Source organism: Lepidochelys olivacea (genome assembly GCF_965140295.1).
Source record: "Lepidochelys olivacea isolate rLepOli2 genome assembly, chromosome: 6".
Classification (NCBI taxonomy): domain Eukaryota; kingdom Metazoa; phylum Chordata; order Testudines; family Cheloniidae; genus Lepidochelys; species Lepidochelys olivacea.
This window is the reverse complement of record NC_140416.1, coordinates 22866382-22894159: the sequence shown is the minus strand read 5'-3', so window position 1 is coordinate 22894159 and position 27778 is coordinate 22866382. Positions and strand designations below refer to the sequence as shown.

General features: G+C 46.5%; 2 protein-coding genes across 3 annotated transcripts in view; one reads left to right on the top strand and one right to left on the bottom strand.

Moving 5' to 3' along the window:
* TRPM5 (transient receptor potential cation channel subfamily M member 5) overlaps positions 1-9423 on the top strand; it is a gene marked incomplete at its 5' end in the record, with an annotated part of 59798 nt that extends 50375 nt beyond the window's left edge. Inside the window, 3 exons of the mRNA XM_084632326.1 lie at positions 2447-2519; positions 4005-4095; positions 5412-9423. Coding sequence (XP_084488452.1) covers positions 2447-2519; positions 4005-4095; positions 5412-5515 — 268 coding nt within the window. The 3' untranslated portion in view covers positions 5516-9423. The remainder of the gene's footprint in view (positions 1-2446; positions 2520-4004; positions 4096-5411) is intronic.
* TSSC4 (tumor suppressing subtransferable candidate 4) lies at positions 8711-18466 on the bottom strand. 2 transcript variants are annotated; one of them, XM_084632328.1, is made up of 4 exons: positions 18311-18466; positions 17447-17573; positions 11516-11588; positions 8711-10870 (listed from the first exon to the last, which is right to left on the bottom strand). In XM_084632328.1, the coding sequence occupies exon 4, from the start codon at positions 10783-10785 to the stop codon at positions 9739-9741; it is 1047 nt and encodes a 348-aa protein (XP_084488454.1). In that variant the 5' UTR covers positions 10786-10870; positions 11516-11588; positions 17447-17573; positions 18311-18466; the 3' UTR covers positions 8711-9738. The 2 variants fall into 2 exon arrangements, with proteins under 2 accessions (XP_084488454.1, XP_084488455.1); XM_084632329.1 differs by lacking the exon at positions 11516-11588.
* Between the last annotated feature and the right edge of the window lie 9312 nt (positions 18467-27778).

Below are 27778 nucleotides of genomic sequence, written 5' to 3'. Positions count from 1 at the left end.
CGAGGCCCCACCGGAGCCCAGAGGCCCTTGCCCGCCCCTTCCCCAGCCCCTGGCTGCCTGAGCTCCACCAGCCCTGGAGCCCCGGGCGGGTGGCATGGCCCGCCTGCCTCAGTCCCAGAGGGTGGGCAGCACAGCCCCCCCGCAGTCCCCAAACACCAGGTGGGTGGCGCGAGCACCAGCTCCTGCCGCCTGGAGTCCCTGCCTGTGAGTGAAGGTCTTTGACTCGCCTCTGATGAATACCACTGTGGCCGAGTGGTCTGAGGATATGACTTGAAGTCAGGAACTCCTGATCCTGACTTTCACACCGGCTCCCCATTGTTATCACAAGGGAATTATTAATCACATTTATTGCAGTAGTGCATAAGGACCAGTCAAGAAAGGGGCCTCAATGCACTAGGTATTGTACAAACAGAGTAACAGAGACCCTCTACCCCAAAGATCTTACAGTCAAAACAGGCCTGGGGTGGGGGAAGCAGTATAACAAACAAGGGCTGAACAATGTGATTGCAGCAAATGTCATGTTAGTTCCATAGTGTTTTTTAAACCTAGCTGAGTCTCCATTTACACCACATGAAAGGAGGAGGAGAACATTATCTGACAGGACTATTGTAAGGATGAGTTAATTTTTATATAGCATTCTGAAGATGGGAAGTACTAAGTTATTATCCAAAAGTATACCACATTATTTTAAGGGAGAAGTAAGCTATACATGTAAAGCAACACCTAAGGCAACATGAGTAAGCCTTCTTTGGGGAGGCATTTAATAACATGACTCAAATGCAGTATCTTGTGAAACTTTCATATAACTATTATTGTGAAAGATAGCCAGCATGTTGCAAAAGTTTCATTCAAACTTCAGTTTTGGCATAAGCAGACCGCACTGAAATCAATTAGCTATGCTGTCTAATGGTTTTGCTTTGAGTGCTCTTTCCAAACAAGCCTTGGCCTTTCTAATTTATATCATAGCCAGAGCCTAGAACAGCCTACTTGAATATGCAGGGGAAATATCTTCCCCTCCACCTAATCTATACCAAAAAACTGCCTGATTTGATTGTTTATTCATAATAATTTAGAACAACTAGATTATTTTTACTTCAGAGGCATCAAAGAATCACAGACTTACTTTAGAACTGTGGCCCTGAGAATAAGCAAGATGGACAAGCAGAGCCAAATAGCTCTTATAGCAAACAATAAAAATGCATCTAATTGCCTCCTAAAAGAGCCTTTTTTTGATAATGACATTGTTAGTTTTAAATATTGTAAGTTAGGGATAAAGTTACTGGTTTGTGGGGTCGGGGTTGTTGGGGGGTGGGGGGGAAGAGAGAATAAGTAAGAACCAGTTTTAACCTCTCAGCTCCTGATCTGAAACAGAACCAGAAACTTTATGAAGTTGGTAAAGGTTCAGATAAATACCACATTTTCAGCTTTCTACCCTTGCTGGTGGCTGGCAGTAATTCTGGCTGTACTGAAAGGGCCATTCTCCTGTCTCCAAAAATCTCATCAAATCCGTAGCCTCCCAAGAAGCATAGACCAGTAACATATTTCTGGACCCCTGAGTGGCAGAAGCCCCAGGCCAGAACACATTAGATCCAAACCCAGCAATCAGTAAGAACCCTCCCACGTAGATACTCAAGGAATATCACCAATGAAGGAAGAGATTTGAAAGAGCTGAATTCAGAAGAGGGATTTAGAAGTCAGGGGACCCTTTAGGGATTGCGTTGAGGCGTATGTGTGTATAGGGTGAAAGAGAGGAAGAAGCTGCCTGGGGAAAGGGCCATCGGGTGAAATGGGTACAGACGGGGAGGCCTAAAATAGTTTGGATACATTCGGGTGAGCTCAGAAGAAGCTTTTGGACTTCATGGGGGAAGGAAGAGCTAGCATGGATATTTTGCGGTTTATTATTACTAATTAGAAGTATGAAACTAGTTTCTGGAAACAGAACACTTCGAAAAAGTTCCAAGAAACAGCTAGTACTTCTTTGCTGGTGATAAAAATATTATAGGTGCAATCCTTCCAAGTTCTGAACTCACATGGGGTGCTGCTGTGGAAAGAGGGATAAGGAATTACAGCTGGCTTTACACCTTCCTGGATTCCTGAAGCAGTTGGAAACTGAATGGGTCATGGCACAAGTCCTAGTAACCTAACGACTGCTTTAACTCATGCCAGTATATAATGATTCCCTAGGGGCAATTAGCCCAGTGAGGACTGGCCAGAATGCAGTGTACTCCAGCCCTACCCCCTGCATTCTCACTATACCCTCTCTCTATGCCACAGGGAATCCCCAAATGACCCTTTAGGGCAGGCTTCTGGGTGCTTGGTCCTACCTCAGCAGTGCAAAGCAGGCAGAAGTGGGGCTGTGCGTCTAGCTCTATGTCTGTTAAGAGTTACGTAGCTGTAATTTGCAGATGTCTTTGCTCAGTACGTGTCTCTGCTTTATTTGTATTAGGGTGGACAACCTGTCTAAATATTTTAGTGGAATGAAAGAGCAAGAGAAACGGCTTAGATCTCTAGAATCACAAGTAAGTAACACTTTTTATATACTTTGTTGAGCTTTTGCTAATATTCTCTTCATTTTTTGTTTGGACTGGACCTTGACCTTCTCTACAAGGAGGGGGTGGTGTTGACATATAGGCCTTAGCTGGTTCACTTTACATTACAAGGACAAAAGGAAAGAGGATTCTGTCACCATTAGGCCCCCTGGTGGCCTTATTGTTTATTTCTGTGGAAAAAAGAGAGAGAATCTTCACTGGCCTGCCAAATGTTAGAGACAAGGGGGAGGGTAACTGCATTTCTCGCTCATTCTGCTGGTCCTGCCACACCAACCTCTCCCTCCAGTGGACTGTTCTCTTGAGATAAATGCCGGTTCAATTCTCTTCAAGTAGCTTTCTGCCTAAACCTAACCCTTGAAGCCCTCCATTGAACTGTTAAATCTCTTAACAGCAGTCAAGTGACATTCAAAAACCCATGAAACTATTTTCCAGTCTTTGAAAATAGGGAAACTGAAATCACTTCCATGCAATCAAAAACCCTATGGAGCAGTTTAAGCAAGGGGACAACACATGGGCATCAGCTTTTGGAAAGTAAGATTTGATCCACGGATCTCAATGGTCACTCAAAGTGCATATTGATAAATCCAAATTCTACTGTATATAAAGCATAAATGCCATTTCCAGCTGGTTTTTTAAAAAAAAAAAAGGCTCATGCCTGCAGTGTTATCCTAAGGCTGAATATCATGGCTCTGAGAGAGATAAAAATTAACTATTTAGATATAAAAAAAATCCAACTGCCAGCCAGTGTCATATGTTAAAATTCTACATAGTTTATGAAAATGCCCACATCCGCTGACATAAGTTATATTTTCACTGATATGATCTACACTGACTTGTTAGCATATTGAATGCAGACATTTCAAAGAGATATTCTAACCTACAAATATGCCACACTAATAATACAAGGAAATTCCATCTTAAGTTTCTGATGACAAGCAGCTGGTGTTTAAATAAACATTAACATTTGTAAAACAGCTTTAAAATGTTAAGCACTATCCAAGTACTAAGTAGTACATTTATTGTTTTCCATGTCACTAGAGCTCCCCAGTGGACTTTTGGCCTTGTGGCTTATCTTATTACTTTTATTGCAGAACTTTTTTTCAATACATTTTTCACTGCTCCTTAAAAATACTTTGTATTCAATAAACAATGTTGACACCACATGTAAAGCTAGATGGCCAAATTCAACAGCAACACTCAAATATTTTAAGCTAGATACATTCAGCCATCTGTTTTTCTGGTTGAAAGTTTGTGCCACCTACAGATATCTGTGTATATATAAGAATAGAAATGTAGATATTTATGGCTCAGACTATTTGATTTAATAGAATGCTATTTATGAAGTTTAATTATAACTACTGCTTAGATTTTCAACCTTTTAGACTTGCAAAGGATAATTAACCTGAAAGGATTACAGAAATTGAATTAACATAGCAATCACTACTTGTTTTGTAGGTTAACTACTGTTCAGCTGTTATTTCTTCCATGGCAGATACTTTAAGCAAAAATAACCTCTTGTGCAATAGACCAGTTCCAAAATATACAAGTGAGTATTTGAAATGATAATTGCAAAGCAAAATAGTGCAAGTGAACAATTCAGTAAAAGGGTGTAAATGGCGAAGAGGAATTATGTAGGGAGGTAATGGGGATGAAATTATGAAAAGGAGCATTTTGACTGCAGATCTGCAAAAGCTTCCCAACAGCAAGACATATTACAACACGGACTCTTTGGGGCTGGGATTTTCATTTATTACAGGTTTATCCAGTACCTAGGACAATGGGCCCCGAACCTGGCTGAACCTTAGGCATTACCATAATATGTTTAATAATTGTAATAGAATAGTAATTGTCCAGATTATCAAAGGATGTAAATCAGTGTCGCTCCATTGACTTCAACGAAGTTATACCTGCTTCCACCAATTTAGGATCTGACCTCGTAACACTGGAAGGGGAAGCCTCACTGTTTGAGACATTTAAATTTTGTCCAGACTAAGAAATAGGCAATACACATTAACAATCTTGCACTGTGGCTGCGGACAGTCTGACCTAATAGATGTTTTCCACGTCCAATCTTTCTTGTCTGTCAATAAATAAAATAAATAAATAAAATCGATACTATCAGGGGAGGTAACTAAGAACTCCACAAGGTCTTGACATGGAAAGGTCTCAAAACATTACAGATTACTCATTTAATGGCTGTCTGGGCCTGGGCCTCTATCTATGACTTGTGACATTTTTGCCATCTCTCCTCCCTGATTTTTCCCAAAGTTTACCATGACAAACTACACAATCCTAGCTAATATAAACACAACTGACTGAAATTTTCCCAGTCATGTAAGGGGTAATGTGGAACACACAAGAATATCTGCATAGTAAAGCATAAGATTCTCCAAACATTAAAAGTAGTTTTCAGTGTTCAACTTCTGGAGTAAAGCACAGATCACTCGACACAAAGTCATGAGATGATTGAGTCTAAGTCCATATACCTCTATTTCTCTCAACAGAGTTTGCAATAATGGACTGTTGTTAAAAGTGGCAGCAATAGCAAATTCCAACCCCCCCACCCCAAGATTAGATTATGTAAAAATATTTCCATTCTTTTTCAAGAATTCCCTTGCAGCATTTTCTACCCAACCATTGTAGTACTATCACTGCATGAGAATCAGAAATTGAAATTGACCAGAAACTAAAACAAAGGTTTTTATTGTCTGAAGTGGAAAATGCAAAAATGGTGCAGCCTAGTATAGCTTTTCACCAACTGCTTACATTTTGTAGAGCTCCCCAAAGACCCCAAAAGTTATTGAAAGAGCTTATTTTCAGAATACTTTTAAACTAATGCTTTTTTTTTTAAAATCCTGTTAGGTTTTATGAATACCAGCACAAATCAAACAATCCTACCAGAAAGAAGCAAAGGTAAAGAGCATACAGAAGAGTCTGAAAATGACATGATGTACATTGATAATTAAATTAAGTTCTCATTTCCTCAGATTAGTTTGCCATTTTGAAGTACTTCTGGGGTGAAATCCCAACCCCACTGAAGTCAGTGGCAAAACTGCCATTAAGTTGTGGGGCCAGGATTTCACCACTGATGTATTTGTGTATCAGAGGTCTTCTATTTCCTTCTCACTGTATTTATATATGTAGTTAACAGGGCAGTGAGATTTTTTTTCCCCCACTTCATCCCCTGCCCTTACGCACAGAGTGCCTACCATATTTCTCTTAACCTATTTACCCACATTAAGGAAAAGCAGATCAATTGCTAGAGGCAATCACCTGTGATATATAAAACTCTTCTCTGTCCATGTCAAGACTTCCATCCTCCTTTGCCCTGCAACCGTGTCCTGCATGAATCTCTGGATCCTCAAAAAGCCTGCCATGTTGCCAGACAGGGCCCACACTACACTCCAGAACCACTTCATCTCCTGTAACATCTGCGCTGCATGCACTCTTTGTTGCATCCTCCTTTCCTAGCTTCTCCTCCACCTCCCGTTTCCTGGTTCTTATCCTCCCATCAAATCCATACTGGCAGCTCCTGTTTTAGCCATATAAAGGCTCTCTCCTCTACCCTATTCTTGTAGCCTGTGTACTTCCTCCAAGCTTTTACTTCATCAGTCATGATAATAAACATATTCACTGCCCCCGGTACATTCTCTGATGCCCTCCAGACTGATACCATCACTGCATTTTCTAAAACACTTCTGTGCCTTCCAGTCCCTTCCAGATACCATCCCCATCTCAAATCCCCCCCCCCTTTTTTTTTTACTGCGGACTTCATTTCTTGATTATTATTCCCTGTATTCTTCCCAGAGGAATTACTCTGACAAAGAGCGTGATACTTACCGCAGTAAAATTAGTCGTCTCATCTGTTTGCTGAAGAAAGCTCAGTTTCATGGGCTCTTTACTTCCCTAGAGATCATTAATCAAAAGCTAATCAGGAAATAACCCAGGACTTCAACAGCATAGAGGCCAGATTTTTGCACTGATATAGTTTTTCTCATCCCCAAATGGTTATACTTTCCAGCATCTCCTCCTCATCTTGACTATGGTAATTTCCTCCTTTATGGCCTTTCCTTAATCCTAACTTCTCTCATATGCAGAAACTGAAACATCTTTTGTCCTCAAGTCTTCACTGCTTGCTGTCCATTTCAAAACCCAAAGTACATAATCGTTCTACTACCCTCACCCCCTTGATTCTATCCACTATGCTCCCTGAGTGCCAGACTTCTGCCTGCTGTCTGTGTTGCTTTAGTAGTAGGCAACAGAAACTCTCCCAACGCAGCCCCAGAAGTTGGAACTGCTCCCTTACCTCCAAGAAATCTTCTGACTTTTCTCATCTTCTTGTCTGACTCTGAAAAATCAAATCCTACCCCACAATCATTTTTCCGAGAAACTAGACCTATGAACATTTCACCATTTGTCTTTTCATTACAGTAGCTACAAATATTACACTTGTATAGTTGACATTATGACTTTATTTGTACATATAGGCTGTGAAACCTTGTTATACTTTTGTATGAGTCAGCATACACAAATAAACCGAATTTTACTACTTAAAAGGTTCTCTTCCTGTAATTTTATACAGATAGTGCCCAACCTTTTGGATTCTTGGAAATAACACTACTATTAGCAAAATGTACTGGACATCTGTCTTTCTTGGATGGACAGGCCTCAATTAAATTGGATTTCCTTGAAAATATTATACCTGTAGGCTCCTATGTATCATAAATACTGATCCTGGTAAGTTACAAACCTCCCCAGTCAGGTTTATTGATCTCAGAAAACCACCATCACCACACCCACCCACCCACAAAAAAGGAAGATCGGGTCATAATGCCTTTTATGCTCAGAAGCAAGAGGTTCTTGTTAATGGAAAGAAAGCTGTTGAGGACTTCCTCCTACTATAGGAATTTGCTCATTTTATTTTCAAGTCAGCTGTGCCATATCACTGTGGCCTACACAGGGGAGTAGTTTTGGCATCCATGCTACAAGTTCATTCGCCTTTAGGGACAGAGAGGTGGAACCAATGGCTACTGCTTTAGGGCCATTGTGTGTTTAGGAAGTAGTCAGTTTGTCAAACCAAAACACTTCCTGTCATTACTGATGTCATCAGTGAATTCAGATCCTTATTTGAAAGCAAAATATATGATGACAACTCTGGAAGTTATACCTCATCTGAATTTTTGTATGTCCCCTTCAAACCAGCAGGATTTATGTATCTAGGTATGTCCTATGAATATCCATAGACGAATTGTTCCTCATTGTTGCACTCCAAGCCAATCTGTCCTGGACAAGGTCGGTTTCACAAGACTGGCACTATTGCCCCATCCTCTACCCATTGTACATTATAGGTTTCTGGAAGCAACCACCAGGTGCTCTGGACTGCACAAGCAAAAAAGCAGCCATAGTTCCTGTCCTGCAGCCAATAATTTTCTCTCTAGAGATTTCAAGCACCCTATCAGTAATGTTCCCAAGTTTGCATGAGGGTTTAAGCAATGGATCTCTAGCTACAATGAATGAATTTAGTGAAGTTGCACATTCCAAGGAAAGAAGAGATGGCCTTTTACTGTCCAGTTACAAATATTACAATTTGGCTGATTAATTGTATATTATTAAATTGTTAATCTAGAACACTGGCCATGATAAATCAAGCCAAAAGGCCTAAGCAATATGCTGTCTTTTATAGCAGTGTTTCTCAGTCTTTTTGATACCAGAGACTGGCTTGCTGCCTTCCTGTCAGGGAGATCTCAGGGACTGGTGCTAGTCCATGGACCAGTCGCTAAGAAACATAGTATGAATATCCATTCCAAGAACATAACCTTTCAACCTCAGTTTTCCTTCATCTAACCAAAGGCAATGTCAGTACTTACTAACCTGCCTCACAAGAATGTTTGCAAAGTGCTATGTAAAAGTTCAACATTCATTGTAATTCTGTTAATGATTCCATTTGCACTTGTAAACTATTCCAGTGTTACAAAAAAACAAAGTGGTAAGACCAAGAGAGGGGGAAAAGCCTCTCTCTACATATTTAGAGTAAAATCCTCTCAGATTCTTACCTGAAATCCCACCTTGCCAAATGAAACCATGTCTATACTTCTCTGCTAATATTCATAGTTATTTGATGCTAATATACTTACAGGTGGAAAACAGACCCAGAAACCAAATTACAACTAAATGTTTTTATTGACATCCAAAGTATAAAGAGAATCTCTTAGTACAAGTCCTTCCCTTCCAATTAGTCTACTTAAGAGTCAAAATGGAAGCACTGCATCTTATGGAGGTGAGACATCAGCACAGCACATCACACGCACACAGGGGGAAGCTTGTGGCTGCTTGACCAATCAGTCGGCTGTCACATACATTTCAGTTGCACGCACAGCATGCTGAGAAGCGGCTGAGGCTCTCACGCAGGTCTTTGCTAAATGTTTCCAAATATGTTTTGTCTCAACAGGCCTCAAGTTTCTTTTAAACTTTTACCAAATAAGATATATTAGAAAGTAACCAAGGGAAAATACTCAGACTACCTTAAAACCCATTTAATGGGCCACTCCTGATTGTGCCCTCTCAGCTCATGGCCAGTCACTTACTATGTTTCTATTTTCAGTGGCAGTGCGGGAAGCATGGCTCAATCCTTGTCCCACCTGTTCCCAATTAGGGACATACACATTAAGGGGAATCAGGATATTGACTTAATCCTACTGGGTTTGGTTTTTAATACTTTAAAACTCTACCTTCTATGCTCCTCTTCAATCCTGATCCCTTTTGATTCCAGACTTCTACAGCACTGGCCAGGGGGTTCTAATTTTTTTAAGAGGGTGGAAGAGTAGGGACAGGCAGGGAGTCCTCCTGGATCCCTCATTCTCCCTGCTGAAGTACTTGTGTTAGGATTCTCTGTGGTCAAGGCCTTGATGCTGTGCCAGCGTCAGTCAGAGGGGCTTGCTCAAGAAAACAAACCCCACTCCCTACCCCCCCAGGTGCTGTGTCAACACTGTTCCCTGCAGGTATAGGGTTTTTGTACTTTAATTTCTGACAAACGTACTAAAAAGAGTATATTTGGAGACCACAAAACTGAGTGCTAGACAAAAAACCTGCCACCTGCCTGGCTAGTGAGATCTGAGCTGAGAGAGAGCAAACAAAGGTAGCCTTCTGGAATAACACTGAAGCCTCTGGATGGGTATAATTAGTTTCTCTCTTAAGACTCCTCAGCCTCTTCATCGTCTGCTTTGAGACGGAAATGCTTCCTACTCCTTTTCTTACTACCGTGAAACCCTACGGTTTCCACCAAAGCATCTTCACCTGTGTGAGTGGAACCTGTGCCAAGTTCTCTTTTTGTACCCAGGTCCTCCAACTTCAGCCACTCCTCTTCCTCCACCGTCTTCTTCCCTTCAGTGTCTAAATGGCCCAGCTCAACTTCATCCTCTTCACTCAAGTCATTGCCCTTCTTGGGAGATTTCTCATTCAGACCTTGCTTTGTGTTCATGAGCTTCTTACCATCCTCCTCTGCTGGTCTTTTCCTTTCCAAACTACGCATGCCTATCTTTGTGGGTTTGGTAAATATTATCCTTCCAGCACCATGGCTGGAGGGGTCCTGGTTGAAATATGGGGTGTAGCTGTCTTGGGTAGCTGAGCTTTGTTCTCCTCCTTTCTTCTTCAAGCCCTCTAGGAACTCCATGGCAGCCATCCTGTTGGTCTTATCACTAGACTCTGAAACTCCCTCCAGACTGTACTTTGTCCAGCGTTCTGGGTGTGCCACGTAGTCCGGGACTCCTGGAGAGCTTTTGGGAGCTGGGGGTGGCTTGCTTTGCCTTCCAAGGCTTTCTGCAGCCATCTTGCTTAAAGGAGTGGGTGGGGGCAGAGGGCGCTTAAACCTCCCATCAATAATGTTATCTTCAGCCATAGAAGGTACCGCTAATTTGGCTGCCCCTTCCAGGCCGTCAAATATGCTCTGGCTCCGCAGCGAGAAGGTAGAGCTCATGCCTTTCAGATGGAATGGCTGGACAGGAGACTTAAGGTTGTTGTTTGAAGAATCAGGGATCTCATCTGATCCATAACCTATGTCATCCAAAGACGGTGGTTCCTCTGGAGAAATCGTATCAACTTCTGCTTCATCCACTAAGCCAAAGTCTTCAGAGTCTGAATCACTGAGCGAAACTGTGTCAGAAGGTAGGGTGCCCTCATAGTCTTTGGCCTGGCCAGCCACTATACCCATAAAGGGCTCACCAGCACCTTCATCTCCCATCTTTGGGCTGTTACTCAACTGTGCTCTCTGGCTTAGGCCCAGCTACAGCAAATAAGGTCTTCCAAATATCCAGTGACTTTAAAGCCTGGAATGAGAAAGAACAAAAATAAATTCATCTGTGAAATGAGAATCACATCAGAACAGGATGTCCTGAGAGACTCATCTGTTCACATCACAGCAATTCAAGGCCATGGAAAACTGTGTGACTTAAGAAGTTCTGCAAATGAAACAGAAAAGAGCTAGTGTGAGGAGACGACCCCTACTATATTCTGAGCTCAACATTCTCAGGGGTCACTGAGGAAGGGGTTGCAGCATCCACTGTGCTATTTAAAAAAAAACAAACTGTGATTGTCCCTATTTCAACTGATGTTGTACATGACTGACATTATGCACTGTGTCAAGTCATATTACTACAAATCTCAGGTACATGTACCTCATTCTGTCACTTGATAAATTTTTGTTTGAAATAAAATCATTCTTTTGTGAATGAATGTGAGCAATTAATGCACATATACAGGGCTTATTTCTGAATACAGGACTAGTTAAAATAGGTTTTTGCTATTACCAGTACACCAGTTTTAATTAACAATTCACGGTTTTCCCCCCTAATATATAAATACACGAATACACTGTAAAATGTTAAGGTAGAAAAAATATGAGCCTAAACTATATAAATATAGGTTTTCAATAAAGACTGTAAATAGGCATGGAAAGTGTGCTAGTCACTCACTGTCTCTTGAGACTGAAACAATTTCCCTTCCTCTGGGTCAGTTAAAGCCACCAAGGATCTCAGCTCCTGCACCCTAGAAAACAAATATCTACATCACAAGGTAGCAAAAAAAGGTATTTTAAAAGGAACTGTTAGCACATTTCTCAGTCATCTCCAACTGTGGCACTGATTCTTACTTTTTGACACGAGCCTGTGCTAATAAAAACTCTGCAGACATTTCTGGGATTTAGGTTGGAAAAAACTCTGTACTTTCCACTGAAACACACACCAATGAAGCCACTCAGGACATAATGCCAAAATTCATGGTCCCAGCCTGAGTTCAATGGGAAAGAAAAACAACAGATGTTTTAAAAATTTTCTCTTTAGTTTCCAGTGGCTACAAAATACCCCATCGAGAACTGAATTTGACAAAATGAAAAGAGAATTTTAGCAGAGGAGTGTCAAAATCAGTGTGGTCAACAAGAATAACTGATAAATAATAGTAATCATGAACAGCATTGCACACTACACCCATGGTGGTAAAATTTGCAGGACAGAGAGGGAGAAAACTATGGCCAGATTTCAAAAGAGCTGAGCACTCACAGTCGGGGCCAAATTTTGAAAACCTGTAACCAGCTAGGCACCAAAATAAGAGAACAAGATTTTTTACATTGGGTCCTGAACGCCTTTAAAAATCTTACTCCTGGGGACACAGGCGCCAACTTTCCGAAGTGCCAGGGGGTGCTCGACCCCCCAGAACTGTCCCAGGCCCTGCCCCACTCCACCCCTTCCCCCAAGGCCCCACTCCCCCACCACCTCGTCCCTCCCCTGCTCCACCACCGCCCCACCTCTTCCCGCCCCACTCAGTTCCCCCCATCCCCAAGTGTGCCGTGTGCTCGCTCCTCCCCCTCCCTCCCAGCCTCCTCCACACCGCAAGACAGCTGTTTCACGGCAGGCAGGAGGAGGAAGCACGAGGGGGAGGCACTGATCCTCGGGGCCCCGAAGCACCCACAAAGTCGATGCCTATGCTTGAGGAAATTCTGCACCACTGTGCAATGCAGAATTTTGTAGAAATTAACGTTGTGCGCACAGAATTTCCATTCCCCCACAAAATGGGCTCCAGTGCTGCTAGCTGCCAGTAGGGTCCTGGACCTGGCAAAGCCCAGCTCACACACTGAATATACAGCTGAGAGGAGGGAGAGGGAGCTAGAGGGTTCCTGGCAGCTGCAGTCCCAGCATGCCCAGAGGGAAGGAGAGGGCAGCACGCAGAAAACTCTGTGAAAGCCTGGGACTGAGCATCAGGCTGTTTCTCCCGCTGGACCCCTGGGTTTTCAGGAGGGGAGGGGCCACAGCTGGGCTGGGTGGGAGGGGGAAAGGTGTATTGGTTGGGGGGCGCCCAGGGCTGGGCTAAGAGGGAGGTGGGGGGGGAGCGGCAGAGAAACAGGAACTGGGTTGTATTAGGGGTTTCTTTAACTCTCTACTCCTGGGGGAAATTTTGTGTCTGTATTGTTAGACATACTTGCTGACAGATATTTTGAAATCAACTACCAAAATAACTGAGCCCTGGTCTACACTAGGACTTTAGGTCGAATTTAGCAGCGTTAAATCGATGTAAACCTGCACCCGTCCACACGATGAAGCCCTTTTCTTCGACTTAAAGGGCTCTTAAAATTGATTTCCTTACTCCACCCCTGACAAGTGGATTAGCGCTTAAATCGGCCTTTACGGCTCCAATTTGGGGTACTGTGGACACAATTTGACAGTATTGGCCTCCGGGAGCTATCCCAGAGTGCTCCATTGTGACCGCTCTGGACAGCGCTCTCAACTCAGATGCACTGGCCAGGTAGACAGGAAAAGAACCGTGAACTTTTGAATCTCATTTCCTGTTTGGCCAGCGTGGCAAGCTGCAGGTGACCATGCAGAGCTCATCAGCAGAGGTGACCATCATGGAGTCCCAGAATCGCAAAAGAGCTCCAGCATGGACCGAACGGGAGGAACGGAATCTGATCGCTGTTTGGGGAGAGGAATCCGTGCTATCAAAACTCCGTTCCAGTTTTCAAAATGCCAAAACCTTTGTCAAAATCTCCCAGGGCATGAAGGACAGAGGCCATAACAGGGACCCGAAACAGTGCCGCGTGAAACTGAAGGAGCTGAGGCAAGCCTACCAGAAAACCAGAGAGGCGAACGGCCGCTCCAGGTCAGAGCCCCAAACATGCCGCTTCTGTGATGAGCTGCATGCCATTTTAGGGGGTTCAGCCACCACTACCCCAGCCGTGTTGTCTGACTCCTTCAATGGAGATGGAGGCAACACGGAAGCAGGTTTTGGGGATGAAGAAGATGATGAGGAGGAGGTTGTAGATAGCTCACAGCAAGCAAGCGGAGAAACCGGTTTTCCCGACAGCCAGGAACTGTTTCTCACCCTGGACCTGGAGCCAGTACCCCCTGAACCCACCCAAGGCTGCTTCCTGGACCCGGCAAGCGGAGAAGGGACCTCCGGTGAGTGTACCTTTTAAAATACTATACATGGTTTAAAAGTAAGCATGTGAAAGGATTACTTTGCCCTGGCATTCGCGGCTCTCCTGGATGTACTCCCAAAGCCTTTACAAAAGGTTTCTGGGGAGGGCAGCCTTATTGCGTCCTTCATGGTAGGACACTTTACCACTCCAGGCCAGTAGCACGTACTCGGGAATCATTGTACAACAAAGCATTGCAGTGTATGTTTGCTGGCGTTCAAACAACATCCGTTCTTTATCTCTCTGTGTTATCCTCAGGAGAGTGAGATATAATTCATGGTCACCTGGTTGAAATAGAGTGCTTTTCTTCAGGGGACACTCAGAGGAGCCCGTTCCTGCTGGGCTGTTTGTAAACTTTTGTAAAGTTGTAAACTTTTAAAGTGCTGTGTGGCATTTTCCTTCCCTCCTCCACCAGTCCCCTCCTGGGCTACCTTGGTAGTCATCCCCCTATTTGTGTGATGAATAAATAAAGAATGCATGAATGTGAAGCAACAATGACTTTATTGCCTCTGCAAGAGGTGATCGAAGGGAGGAGGGGAGGGTGGTTAGCTTACAGGGAAGTAGAGTGAACGAAGGGGCGGGGGGTTTCATCAAGAAGAAACAAAGAACTTTCACACCGTAGCCTGGCCAGTCATGAAACTGGTTTTCAAAGCTTCTCTGATGCGTACCGCGCCCTCCTGTGCTCTTCTAACCGCCCTGGTGTCTGGCTGCACGTAACCAGCAGCCAGGCGATTTGCCTCAACCTCCCACCCTGCCATAAATGTCTCTCCCTTATTCTCACAGATATTGTGCAGCACACAGCAAGCAGTAATAACAGTGGGAATATTGGTTTCGCTGAGGTCTAAGCGAGTCAGTAAACTGTGCCAGCGTGCCTTTAAACGTCCAAATGCACATTCTATCACCATTCTGCACTTGCTCAGCCTGTAGTTGAACAGCTCCTGACTACTGTCCAGGCTGGCTGTGTACGGCTTCATGAGCCATGGCATTAAGGGGTAGGCTGGGTCCCCAAGGATACATATAGGCATTTCAACATCCCCAACAGTTATTTTCTGGTCTGGGAATAAAGTCCCTTCCTGCAGCTTTTGAAACAGACCAGAGTTCCTGAAGATGCGAGCGTCATGTACCTTTCCCGGCCATCCCACATTGATGTTGGTGAAACATCCCTTGTGATCCACCAGAGCTTGCAGCACTACTGAAAAGTACCCCTTGCGGTTTATGTACTCGCCGGCTTGGTGCTCCTGTGCCAAGATAGGGATATGGGTTCCGTCTATGGCCCCACCACAGTTAGGGAATCCCATTGCAGCAAAGCCATCCACTATGACCTGCACATTTCCCAGGGTCACTACCCTTGATATCAGCAGATCTTTGATTGCGTGGGCTACTTGCATCACAGCAGCCCCCACAGTAGATTTGCCCACTCCAAATTGATTCCCAACTGACCGGTAGCTGTCTGGCGTTGCAAACTTCCACAGGGCTATCGCCACTCGCTTCTGAACTGTGAAGGCTGCTCTCATCTTGGTATTCATGCGCTTCAGGGCAGGGGAAAGCAAGTCACAAAGTTCCATGAAAGTGCCCTTACGCATGCGAAAGTTTCGCAGCCACTGGGAATCGTCCCAGACCTGCAACACTATGTGGTCCCACCAGTCTGTGCTTGTTTCCCGAGCCCAGAATCGGCGTTCCACAGCATGAACCTGCCCCATTAGCACCATGATGCATACACTGGCAGGGCCCATGCTTTCAGAGAAATCTGTGTCCATGTCCTGATCACTCACGTGACCGCGCTGATGTCGCCTCCTCGCCCGGTATCGCTTTGCCAGGTTCTGGTGCTGCATATACTGCTGGATAATGCGTGTGGTGTTTAATGTGCTCCTAATTGCCAAAGTGAGCTGAGCGGCCTCCATGCTTGCCTTGGTATGGCGTCCGCTCAGAAAAAAGGCGCGGAACGATTGTCTGCCGTTGTTCTGACAGAGGGAGGGGCGACTGAAGACATGGCTTACAGGGTTGGCTTCAGGGGGCTAAAATCAACAAAGGGGGTGGCTTTACATCAAGGAGTATTTCAGGCAGGACTTCACGGAGGGTTCCAATAAGAAATGGTGCACCTAAGTTATTGTTCTTATTGGAACAAGGAGGTTAGTCTGGCCTCTGATTGATACATGGCTAGATTTACCTCGCTGCATCTTCCCTGTGAGTGACTGCAGTGTGACCTAGAGGAATGAGTCCCCTAGACGGGGGAGGAGGCAAATGAGTACAAAACAAATCTGGTCTATTTCTTGTTTTGATCCACTCCATCTATCTTTTACATCTTTGGCTGGCAGCAGACGGTGCAGAAGGACTGCATGCCATCCACATCTCATGGCTGCTCACCATAAGACGGTTCAATAGGACTGACTGCAGGACTAAAGAGAATGACCTGGTCAAGTCACTCCAAATTTAGTCCCTGCGCCCATGTCTGCCCAGGCGCTCGTGGCCAACGTGGCCAGGAGCACCTCGGACATGACGATGACGGCTACCAGTCGTACTGTGCCGTCTGCTGCCACAAGGCAAGGGGTTGCTGCTACTGTGTAGCAATGCAGTACCGCGTCTGCCAGCACCCAGGAGACATACAGTGACGGTTACCTGAACGGGCTCCATGCTTGCCGTGGTATGGCGTCTGCACAGGGAACTCAGGAAAAAAGGTGCGAAACAATTGTCTGCCCTTGCTTGCACGGAGGGAGAGAATGGGGGCCTGACGATATATACCCAGAACCACCCGTGACAATGTTTTAGCCCCATCAGGCATTGGGATCTCAACCCAGAATTCCAATGGGCGGCGGTGACTGCGGGAACTGTGGGATAGCTACCCACAGTGCAATGCTCCGGAAGTCGACTCTAGCCTCGGTACTGTGGAAGCACTCCGCCGAGTTAATGCACTTAGAGTATTTTCTGTGGACACACACACACTCGAATATATAAAACTGATTTCTAAAAAACCGACTTCTATAAATTCGACCTTATTCCGTAGTCTAGACATACCCTGAAACTGGTGTGATTATGTAATGTTATTTTGACAAAATCTGCAGAATTTTGTGTGCAGCATTTTTAATTGTTTGGCACAGAACAGCCCCAGAATTAAAACCTGGACATATGTCACAATGGGCACATTTGAAAATATGGCCTTTAGTTGGGTGAAGTGAAAGATGACCACTTGAAATTCTGGCCCTATGACACTTTACAATCATAGCACATGGTTCAATAGCTTTTGCAGACCTGCAATCCTCCAAACTAAATGAAGGAGAAAGGAGCAAATGTACCTGCATACGGTGTGCTTTCAAATTGGCAGTTCACCACAGCTGGGACTGGCAGAAAGACAGAAAGGAAAAGTTCCCAAGCTTTGAAAAACCTCTTTCACCTTGACAACAAAGGCCAACAGCAGGGACCCCTACATCTCAAGGAGACTCACAGTTTCTTGGTGGTGATCTGAATATGGTACAACTCAGACAGGATGGCATCTCTCTGAATGGACAGGTCCCCAGGACAATCTTCCATGCTGCTCTCAGTTAGTCAGGCTCTCCTCCTCCTCCTGCTGCCTGTGATGGAGATAGAGATCACAGTCACCCCAGACAGCTGCAGCAGGTCAGCTGTTCCCACACCCACGCCTCCAGGGCCAGGCTTTAGAGGGGACAGCTGTCGGTGATCGATCTCAGATACCCTAGCACTAAGGGGTCACGTCAGTATTTTAGACAGACAGCCGTGTCCGACAGCTTCACTGCATGCCATGTGCTGAGCTCACAGCTCCCCAGGGCAAGGCAGTGATCCCACAACACAGAGCGGGGCTGTGGCCCCCAGGCAGGGCTATGGTAAGGAGGGTCAGGGGGCTGTGACCCCCCCACACACCCAGGCAGGGCTATGATACTGGGGAGGGGCTGTGACACCCCGCCCCAGCAAGGTTTTAATGGGGGGAGGCACTGGGGAGGGGCTGCGACGCAGGAGAGGGGGGGCTGCGACCCACAGGCAGGGCTGAGACGGTGGAGCGGGAAGGAGGCTCTGGGCCTGGGACGCTGGGGCTGCGACACTGGGATGGGGGCGGAGCTCGGGGACGTATGACCCCGGGGGAGGTGAGGCTGTGATCCCAGCGAGGGGCCGGGGCTCGGTTCAGGGGGGCCGTGACTCCGGGGCGCCAGGGGGCTGTGACCGCGGGGCTAGCCAGGGGGCAATTCCCCGGGGCGGACGGGCAGCCCCCGGCCGACGAGGGAACCGACCGGCCCAAGCCCAAGCCCGAGGCCGAGCCCGCCGCGGGCACGGCGGGAGGAAGCGCGGCCCGTACCTCACGGAGCGCGGCCCCACCGCTCCTCCTCGCAGCGCGCGGACCAGGCGGGTACATCCGGCCGCTCCCCGCAGCGCGGCGCGCGCACAGGAAGGGAACGGTTCCACCACGGCGGCCCGCGCGGAGCACGCTGGGAAGCCGAGTCCCCACCGCCCGCTGAGCCACTCCTGAGCGACAGCTCCCAGCCCTTGGAGCTGCTATTCCCGTGAGGCAAAGCGGGAGGGGGGGGAAGAAACACCCACCCGCTTTGCCCCCTGGGAGTTGTAGTCCCCAGTGCGCCGGGCTGGGGCCAGCTTGAGAGGCCAGGCCAGGCCGGAGCGGCGGGAGGGGGCAGGGCGGGCGTTAGCGACGGGCTGGGGCTGATCAGGGCATAAGGCTCCACCCCCAGGCCTGGGAGAGCGGGCGCCGGCTGGCACACTGCCTCCTGCTGGCCGGCACTGGTACTGCACCGCCCCGTGTTACAGGGCCAGAGGAACCGGCTGGGGTACGGTGAATGCAAGGTGCCCATTGCTGCTCCCCACAGTGATCCTGCAGCGAGCGCGGCCTGCACAGCTACAGGGCAAAGTGCAAGGTGCCCAACCACTGTAGTCACTTACCACCTCTATTAGAGTAGCAACCAGAGGCCCTGCCTGAGGGTGGGGCCCCTTCTAGTCTGCTCTTAGGCCTACACCCAGCAGTCTGCTATCTGAGCCTCCATCCTATTGAGCACATACAGAGCATTTTTCATCCACAGATCTCAAAGCTCTTACATGGGTGGTTGGTACCAATTAGCCCCAGTTTACGGATGAGAAAACTGAGGCACAGGGAGGTGAAGATCACTCTGAAGTTTGGTAGTAACACTGGGACCAGAACACAGATAACCCAGAATCTATTCCAGAGCTTATTATCTAAAATAAATATTCATTTCTAGTGCTTCTTTCATCCAAAGAACCGTTTACAAACTAACTAATGTTTGCAATGCCACCCTTGTGAAGTGAGCAATAATTCATAGTAGGGCTGGTAAGGGGGAAAAAATCACAATTCCAAATCACAAGTCCGTAATTTCTGCCTCAGAGCAATTTTGAGTGAGCCCAATGGGAACATTTAGAATGGAGCTCTAGTCTCACACAGTAGCTTTGCTTTTGCTTAGCAGGACACGCAAAAAGGCCTTTAGGCCTGATGTTTAACATCACTCTATGACAGGGGTAGTTAATAGGCGGACCGCATGCCAAATCTGAACAGCCACATATTTTTGAACAGACCCTGAAATATTTTTCTTTACTTATTATTATCATTATTGTTACTAGTTTTTTTTATATATATATATTTTCTCTGGAGTCTGGATCTTGACTATACCTTAACAAAGAAATTTGGACCTTAAAAAAAATAATTGACTACCCCTGCTCTATGAGCTTGATTCAAAGCCAGTTGAAGTCAATGGAAGTCATTCAGTAGGACGAGGCTGTAAGGGAATAGGGCCTTTATTTTGACTGAGGGTATGGCTACACTGCACACTCCTTACAGAAGTGTGTAGCGTACATGCACTACATACCCCCTTAGTACGGGTATGAATAGCTGTGTGGACAGTGAGGCACTGCTTGGCTGCGTAAAGACATGCTTGAACCATGTGGGTGTAATGGAATGTTAAACTGTATTATATTATTCAGTCATGAGGGGCAGTATGTGTAAATACCTTCTTTAAACTAAATTGAGCATTACAGGATCTTATGATGAACACATCTGGTGTGTATAAGCAAGCTCTGAGTCCACATCGGGACTACAAAAGTTCCCCCCCCCCCGCTCTCCTGCTGGTAATAGCTCACCTTACCTGATCACTCTCATTACAGTGTGTATGGTAACACCCATTGTTTCATGTTCTCTGTGCATATAAATCTCCCCACTGTATTTTCCACTGAAAGCATCTGATGAAGTGAGCTGTAGCTCACGAAAGCTTATGCTCAAATAAATTGGTTAGTCTCTAAGGTGCCACAAGTACTCCTTTTCTTTTTGCGGATACAGACCAACACAGCTGCTACTCTGAAACATATCTGGATATGGTGTCAGGAGTAAACTAAGAACAGAACAGAAGTGAAACAGCAACAAAGGCTGCAGATAGAAAGAAAAAGGAAAAATGGTTGCAGGATTTCATGAGCATGCCACTCAAGATTTCACATTGCAAACAAACTCCACAAAGAAACTGGTGTAGGAGGAGGGGCATATGTGGCTGCCGGCTATAGGGTCCCTGGGCTGGGACCCAGAGTAGTGGGTGGGCCTGAGTCCCCTCTTTGCACCCCCTGCCACTTGCCACCTAAGGGAGTGGCCAGAGCATAGACTGCAGTTTGCCACAGAGGGGAGTGGCTAGACCAGAGACCGCAGTTTGCCACCAAGGCAAATGGCTGGACTGAGATCTGTCGGGTTCCCCCGGAATGGGGGAGAGAACTGAATGAGGCACAGCTGTGTCCAGAAGAGGCTGCTGCAGTCCAGGGAACAACGTGGATCCTAGAGGTGGAGGCGAGATTGACGACGGGCCAGACACTGCTAGATGAGGGTGCTTTGGTGAAACGAGAGCTAATTCCCAGGACGGCCAGCAAGAGGCGCTGCGGTGGTGAGTCCTGCCCCCTTACAGGGAAATTCCAGTTAGCATGCATGAGGTGTGGAAAAAGTCATGTCCCAAGAGATGATGCATGTCCAGCTAAAGGCACATGGTGTAATAAATGCATGAGATATGGACATTTTGCATCTGTGTCACATCAAAGCAGTCAGGAAATTTGTGCATATTACAATCAAAAGCCATTGTTTCTGGGATCTATCACTTGTGATGCCAGAGCCTGCCTGGAGAGTGAAACTGAATATTCATGGCAAGACTATTAACTTTAAAATTGGCTCAGGAGCTGACATCACAGTCATCACAGCAGGGACTAACAATCACCTCCAACCCCTCCCAGAGATGAAGTCACCTTACAGCTCTAGCTTGCCCTGCAGGTATTCAGAACTGCATGGGCCAGTTGACCACAGAAACAACTTACAAAGACAAAAGCTATGCATTGAGTGCACGTGATCAAAGGATCAAAGACGAACAACCTTCTCAGCTGTAGTATGGCAGCCATGATGGGCCTATTGAGAAACAGTACAGTAGTTTGTAGAACAACAATAGTACAAATCAATTTAAGAGACAATGCTGAATCATGCAGTGTACAAACACCTTTACCAGACAGACCTTGGAAGAGAGTAGCTGCAGATTTATGTAAATTCAGAGGACATCATTACCTGGTCATTGTGGATTATTTTTCCAGGTATATAGAAATAATGTACTTGAAAGGCATAACATGTTGCAGTATTGTTGAGAAACTGAAAAGCATTCTTGCTCATTTTGGTATTCCAGAATAACTAATGATGGACAACAGACCACAATTCACTGTAGCAGAATTTGTAATTTTGAACAAAATATAGTTTTGATCATATTACTTGCAGCCCATATTACACACACACAAATTGAGAACTGTACAGACAACCAAGAAAATCCTTTCCTTGCTCTTCTGAGTTACAGATCAATAAGAATAACAGCTACTGGATATAGTCTAGCACAACACCTGAGGGGAGGACAACTCAGAACAACTGTTCCAGCTTTGGAAAATACCCTATTTCCAAAGTGGCTAGATGTGAAGAGAGGAGCCAAATCAGCTAAAAAGGCTAATAGACCTATGTACACTTTTACAACAGGCGTCCCTCAGAGAATTACCAGGTGTAGAACCTGATGACCATGTTTTGTGTCAAATTGGATGGAGAAAAAGGATGGACAACTCCAGCTGTTGGAAAGAAAAAGAATTCAGTGCCCAGATTGTATGTGATCAAGACCAACAGTGGAGAGTTCATCAGAAATCATCATCATTTACAGTTTGTTCCTCAGAAAGAACAATGCACAGCAATGTTTCTCAACAACCAGTCTGTGGGCTGGTCACTCCCTGAGATCTCCCTGACATATTTTAGGAAGGCAGCAAGCCAGTCCCTGGTGTCAAAAATGTTGAGAAACACTCAACAGAACAACTCTACAGATGGTGGATGCAGAACGAGATGACAAGAGCCAAGGATTCCAAACTGACCATAGCTTGTCATTGCAACTAATGAACAGCTAGATGACCATGTTGTTACGTGTTCAGATAACGTAATTACAAAACCCGTACGATTCAGAGACACTTAACAGACTGATGCATACTGAACTTCAAAGACAGTGTGATAGTGTAAATGGTAGGAATGTAGGACTTAAAATGGGGACATGTAATGGAATGTTAAACTGCATTATATGGATCAGCCACTAGGTAGCACTGTATGTAAAATACTTTAAGCTAATCTGGAGCCATACCTGGCAGAGCATTAAAGGAGCTTATGATGAACACATCTGGTATGTATAAGCAGGCTCTCTGACCAGTCCATATCTGGTACAGAAGAACATGACAGTGAGTATGTATCCTACATGGCTCTCTACTTCCACAACCAGTGTCTCCCCTGTCTATTCTATCTTTAGCAGTGTAGCATCCTGCTGTTTTCCTGCGGCTGGAGCATTCCTCCCCACACCCTGAAAGGAAAGGCTCCAGCAGCAGGAAAAGGCTCCACCAGGAGGAGGCCTGCCAGATGTGTGTAGCTATGCACCACAGTGTGGACATGGCCTGCTTTTCACTGTGGTATGCAGCTACGCATACCCTACATGCCACTGAAAGTGTGGACATAGCCTTAGAAGAATTTATTTAGTCAATCCTCCCAATCCTGAACAATTAAGAAACAAACATTGCCCATTCTAGGTTCCACATATAAACAAAGCCGCTATCAGTGTCTCAATGGCTATGTGCACCACCTGCTATCATAGCCAAATGGAATAAGGACTGTGCTGTAATCCTTGTTCCTCTGTCTCTGGGCCCTTGGAGATGTCTTTCTTCAGGGCCTCCAGTGCTGTGGCAGCTATAGCTCCTATGAGAACATGCAGTGTTAAAGATCAGTTATGTTTGCGGTCTAAAATACTTCACTGAATCCCTTTAAGAGAAGCCTCACGGTGAGTCATCTGTAATATGAACAGCTGCTATTTCATTTGCACTGTCCATTTTTTAATATGTATCTCTGCCTTCTGGAGTGTTGCTAACAACAGTAATTTATGACAAGGGAGCTGTGTTTGGAATACATTTGGCAGCAATAACAGGCAAGGTTAGAACAAAATGTCTTTCATCTGGCTGGGATTGGGTTGGAGTTTTAAAACACAACAGGCTTTCCCGTTCGGGGATCTTTATAACATTCCCATGGACACACGCCTAGGTCAGCGTTTTCTGGCCAGTGGGCTTATGTGTGAAGTCTCCCCTAGAGGGCGCCAAAGGTAGCAATGCTGAATACACAGGGGAGAGTGAGGGAAAGGAGGCATTAGAAAGGAGAGAGAAGAACAAACCAACCTAGCGGAACAGGGTGAATACTACACTAAAGGGTATGTGTGGGTGGGTGACAATGGGGGCAAAGCAGGTGATATACTAAGGAGTGGGTGGGAGATGGCAAAAAAAACCAGCAGAGATGGGGAGAAAGCAGCAGCTCATCCCATTTTGCAAGGATGGGCACTGGGGGTTGCCAACCTTCTACTCTCACAAAACCGAACAGTCTTGCCCCACCCCTTCCTCAACCCTTCTCCGAGGCCCTGCCCCTGCTCACTCCATCCCCGCCCCCCCCCCCATCGCTCGCTCTCCCCACCCTCACTCGCTCATTTTCACTGGGTTGGCTCAGGGGGCTGGGGTGTGGGAGGGCGTGAGGGCTCCAGCTGGGGGTGTGGGCTCTGGAGTGGGGCCAGGGATGAGAGGTTTGGCGTGCAGGAGGATGCTCTGGGCTGGGACTGAGGGGTTCGGAGGCCAGGAGGAGATCAGGGCTGGGGCAGGAGGTTAGGGTGTGATGGGGAGTGAGGGCTCTGGCTGGGGGTGCAGGCTCTGGGGTGGAGCTGGAGATGAGGGTTTTGGGGTGCAGGAGGATGCTCCGGGCTGGGAGCAAGGTGTTCAGAGGGAGGGAGGGGGATCAGGGCTGGGGCAGGGGGTTGGGGTGCATGGGGGGGGCTTAGGGGCTCAGGCTTCGGGCAGCGCTTACCTCAAGCACTGCCCGGGAAGCAGTGGGCATGTCCTACCTCCGGCTCCTACACAGAAGTGTGGCCAGGCGGCTCTCCATACTGCCCTGTCTGCAAGCACCACCCCCACCACTCCCATTGGCCACAGTTCCCAGTCAATGGGAGCTTCAGGGGCAGTGCTTGCTGCGGGGGCAGAGTGCGGAGCCCCCTGGCTGCTGCTACGCGTAGGAGCCAGAGGAGGACATGCCCACAGCTTCCCAGGAGTTGTGTGGCATGGAGACTAGCAGGGAGCTTGTCAGCCCCGCTGCGCAATGCAACCGACTGGATAGTCAATGGCTCAGTCAGCGGTGCTGACCAGAGCTGCCAGGATCCCTTTTTGACCAGGTGTTCCTGTTGACTGGATTTTATACCTTGTATGTTACAGCCAAGCCAGATAATAAACAGGGCAAACAAAAACAAAAGGAAGTCCTACCGTGGTCACCAAACTGTTGACTGGATTGTATACTTTGGCCGGGGAACCAGTCTGAGGTTCGTCTCCCTACCCTGTGTCTATCAACGGGTTTGTTTTACCCCAAGGAAAGCTGACAAAGGGATAAGGTGCAAAAGGAAGAGTTTTATTAACAGGGAAAAGTTAAACAAGTAGGTAAGACAAGGTAAGTAACACAGGTAAGTACAGCTATGTAAACATTAAGAGACTCCCAATTGTAACAGAAAAGGGGACCAGAATATGACAGGCTTTGGCTGTAAGAAGGTAGAGGGCTTGAAGGTCTGACCCAAGGATAAACCCAGATCAATCCGAGTAAAGAACAAGATGTTGCTTCTTTGCCATCTCTTGCAGCTTGAGAAGCAGCTCGCACTATCATAACTGACTAGACTCCAGATCCAGATGACACTGGTAGGTATGGGAAGCAGGACCGCCGACGGTGAGATGATCACTCTGTCTCCTTCTTTTACCGATCTTCCTCCTGGCACCGTCGTGGGTGGATGGGAGTTGAAGAATCAGGACAGTGGATGACAGCTATCCTCGCATGCAAGGTGAGTTACCCTCCCTACATCCCTTGTGTGGTACTAGGCCTACCTATCCTGCAGACAGCAGCACTAACTATTCCCTAGAACAGCAGCACACTCTGCCTCCAGGATGGGCAGCCCCGCCTGACTGGTGAACTGATCTCATATACTGTCCCAGTTGCTGGGCAGACTCTGTCAGGTGAACTGCCAGTTTCCCGCCTTTGGATGGAAAAAGGCACCAAAACCAAAAGTGGTGGAGAAGAAGGGTACCCAACATGGATTCCAAGGTTGTTGTTGAATCCAAGATGGCGTATAGGGGCAAATGCGAGGTAGACAAAAATCTCCCTACTTTCCAGTCAAAAACTGGACACCTGGTCGCCCTATTGGGCACAACTGGGTGGATGTGGAGGTTTAGTGGAAATGGACTGAGCAATGCTTTTTTTAATGAGACTATTGCTGGTTTTGGTTGCCAGCATGACAGGAAGGGCTCGTCCACCTCTACCTCTGGCCCCGCATGATTTCTAAATCAAGCACTGCTGACAGAGGGCTTCTTGCCTATTGCATGCGCTGCTGTAGTTCCCTCTTTTGCAGCCTGTTTCACGCCTGTCTGAGGGCTGAGGCCACTGTCCCCATTCCTCTTCCTCCCTCTTTGCAGATACTTTAGTCCACATGCTGTGGAGAACTAGGGCTGGGCATGCTTTCCAAATCACTGATGGTGGACCAGTTTGTACCGGCTGCTGCATCGGGGTGTTGGAACTTTATTTATTGCTTCGCGACACAAATAAAAATAGAAAAGCATGACCCAAGCATGAACAGTTGGTAAAGCAGTTTCCTCCAGCCAATTCAGGCTGAAATGGCTGGGGGGAAACACAGAGCTAGGCAGCCATGCAGGAAACCATCAAACCACGAAGGCAGTGTTGTTATATCACAGCCTGGGGGACTCTGGAGAGAGAGAGAGCCTTACACAGCTGCAGAGGAAGGGCATGTGCACGCCAGTCCCAGCCCTACCCTGCACATACTGGAGCCCACAATAACCTCTCTCTTTCACACATACACCCTCTCATACTCCCCACGCACAGGAAGCCCAGCTGAAATAAATCAGCCACTGGTTCTTTCCTCCCCTCAGCTGAGGCTGTTCACAGATAGGCTCCTATTCGGTCTATAGCTGCTGAAGGATCCTTGTCCTGCTCCTCCCAGAAATGACAGCCACAGGAGCCTCAACAGTAGGCTGCTAGTGAACTACTACAGGTCCACCAGGGGACAGCAGGTCTAACAATGAGGTTGGTCCATTCCTGGGCAGCATGGAAAAGCTCCTTCATGTGAGTACTGGACTCTAGCAAAATAAAAATGACAACAAGGCTTTAAAGGTTGGGTTTTTTAAAGGTTGGGATGGTCTAAGAAAGAACCTTTAAAAAGCCACAGAAAGAAAAGGCTTGTTTTTAAAGTTGTGCCTAAATGACTTGCCCCACATGCAAACCCCAAAAACTTCTCTAAATGCGAATGACTTTTAGTAAAACAGTTTTGTATCCATTCTTTGATGAGTCATACTTTAGCATTAGTAAGCGCTTGTCCCATAGTTGCTTTCCCCAATGTCGTCAGGCACGATTTCCTCCCATTGTCTTGGCAAGCTTTCAAATAATGTTTTCACAGTGCATCAGAAATAGTAAGTAACATTAACAAAAGCACTGGAAGGGGTATGTAGTTAGTGATAGTTACTTGCAGTACCTGCAAAGCAACAATTACAGGGTTCTGTTTGTTTGTTTCACTTATCAGCTCTAAACAGAGCTTGTCCCTGCCAGGCACCCTCCTATAGCCAACCATAGCAAGTCTGCCACAGTTTCTCCTTCATCTGCTCAGGAAGGATTGTATTAACCTTTCTTCTCCATCACAGATCACATGAACAGCCATCTGATTTGCCTGGGCAAGGAAGGTTGTTCCTCTGAGTTCAAATCAAGCCCTGCTGCTGGGCATGCTTTATTAATATAATTTCAACCTTCAGGAAATCCCTCAGACTCAGAGAGCTCAACCTCCTCCCACCCCAGGTACAACAGATTAAAATGCAGCTGTCCTCCAGCTCCACGGACCATTCCCCAGGCCACAATAGTTCCAAGAGTCAACCACCGCTCTGGTCTCAGTTCCTTTGCTCCTATTCCAGGGCCTCCATCTCTGGCAATACTTCATGATGTCTACATCTCTCAGGCCTCCTGTGAGAGGGCTCCCTGCAGCTTTCCATGCCCCAGGCACCTTTGGCTGCACAGCCTACCCGTTCATGGGAGTGTCCCTCCAGAATCCACCCTCTTGTTTCTAGGCTTAGCCGGCATTGGCTGATCTACTTCTGTCCCTTACCTAGGGGCCTCTGCACAGCCCTCTGTTCCGCTGGGTTCCCCAGCTCTGGTCAA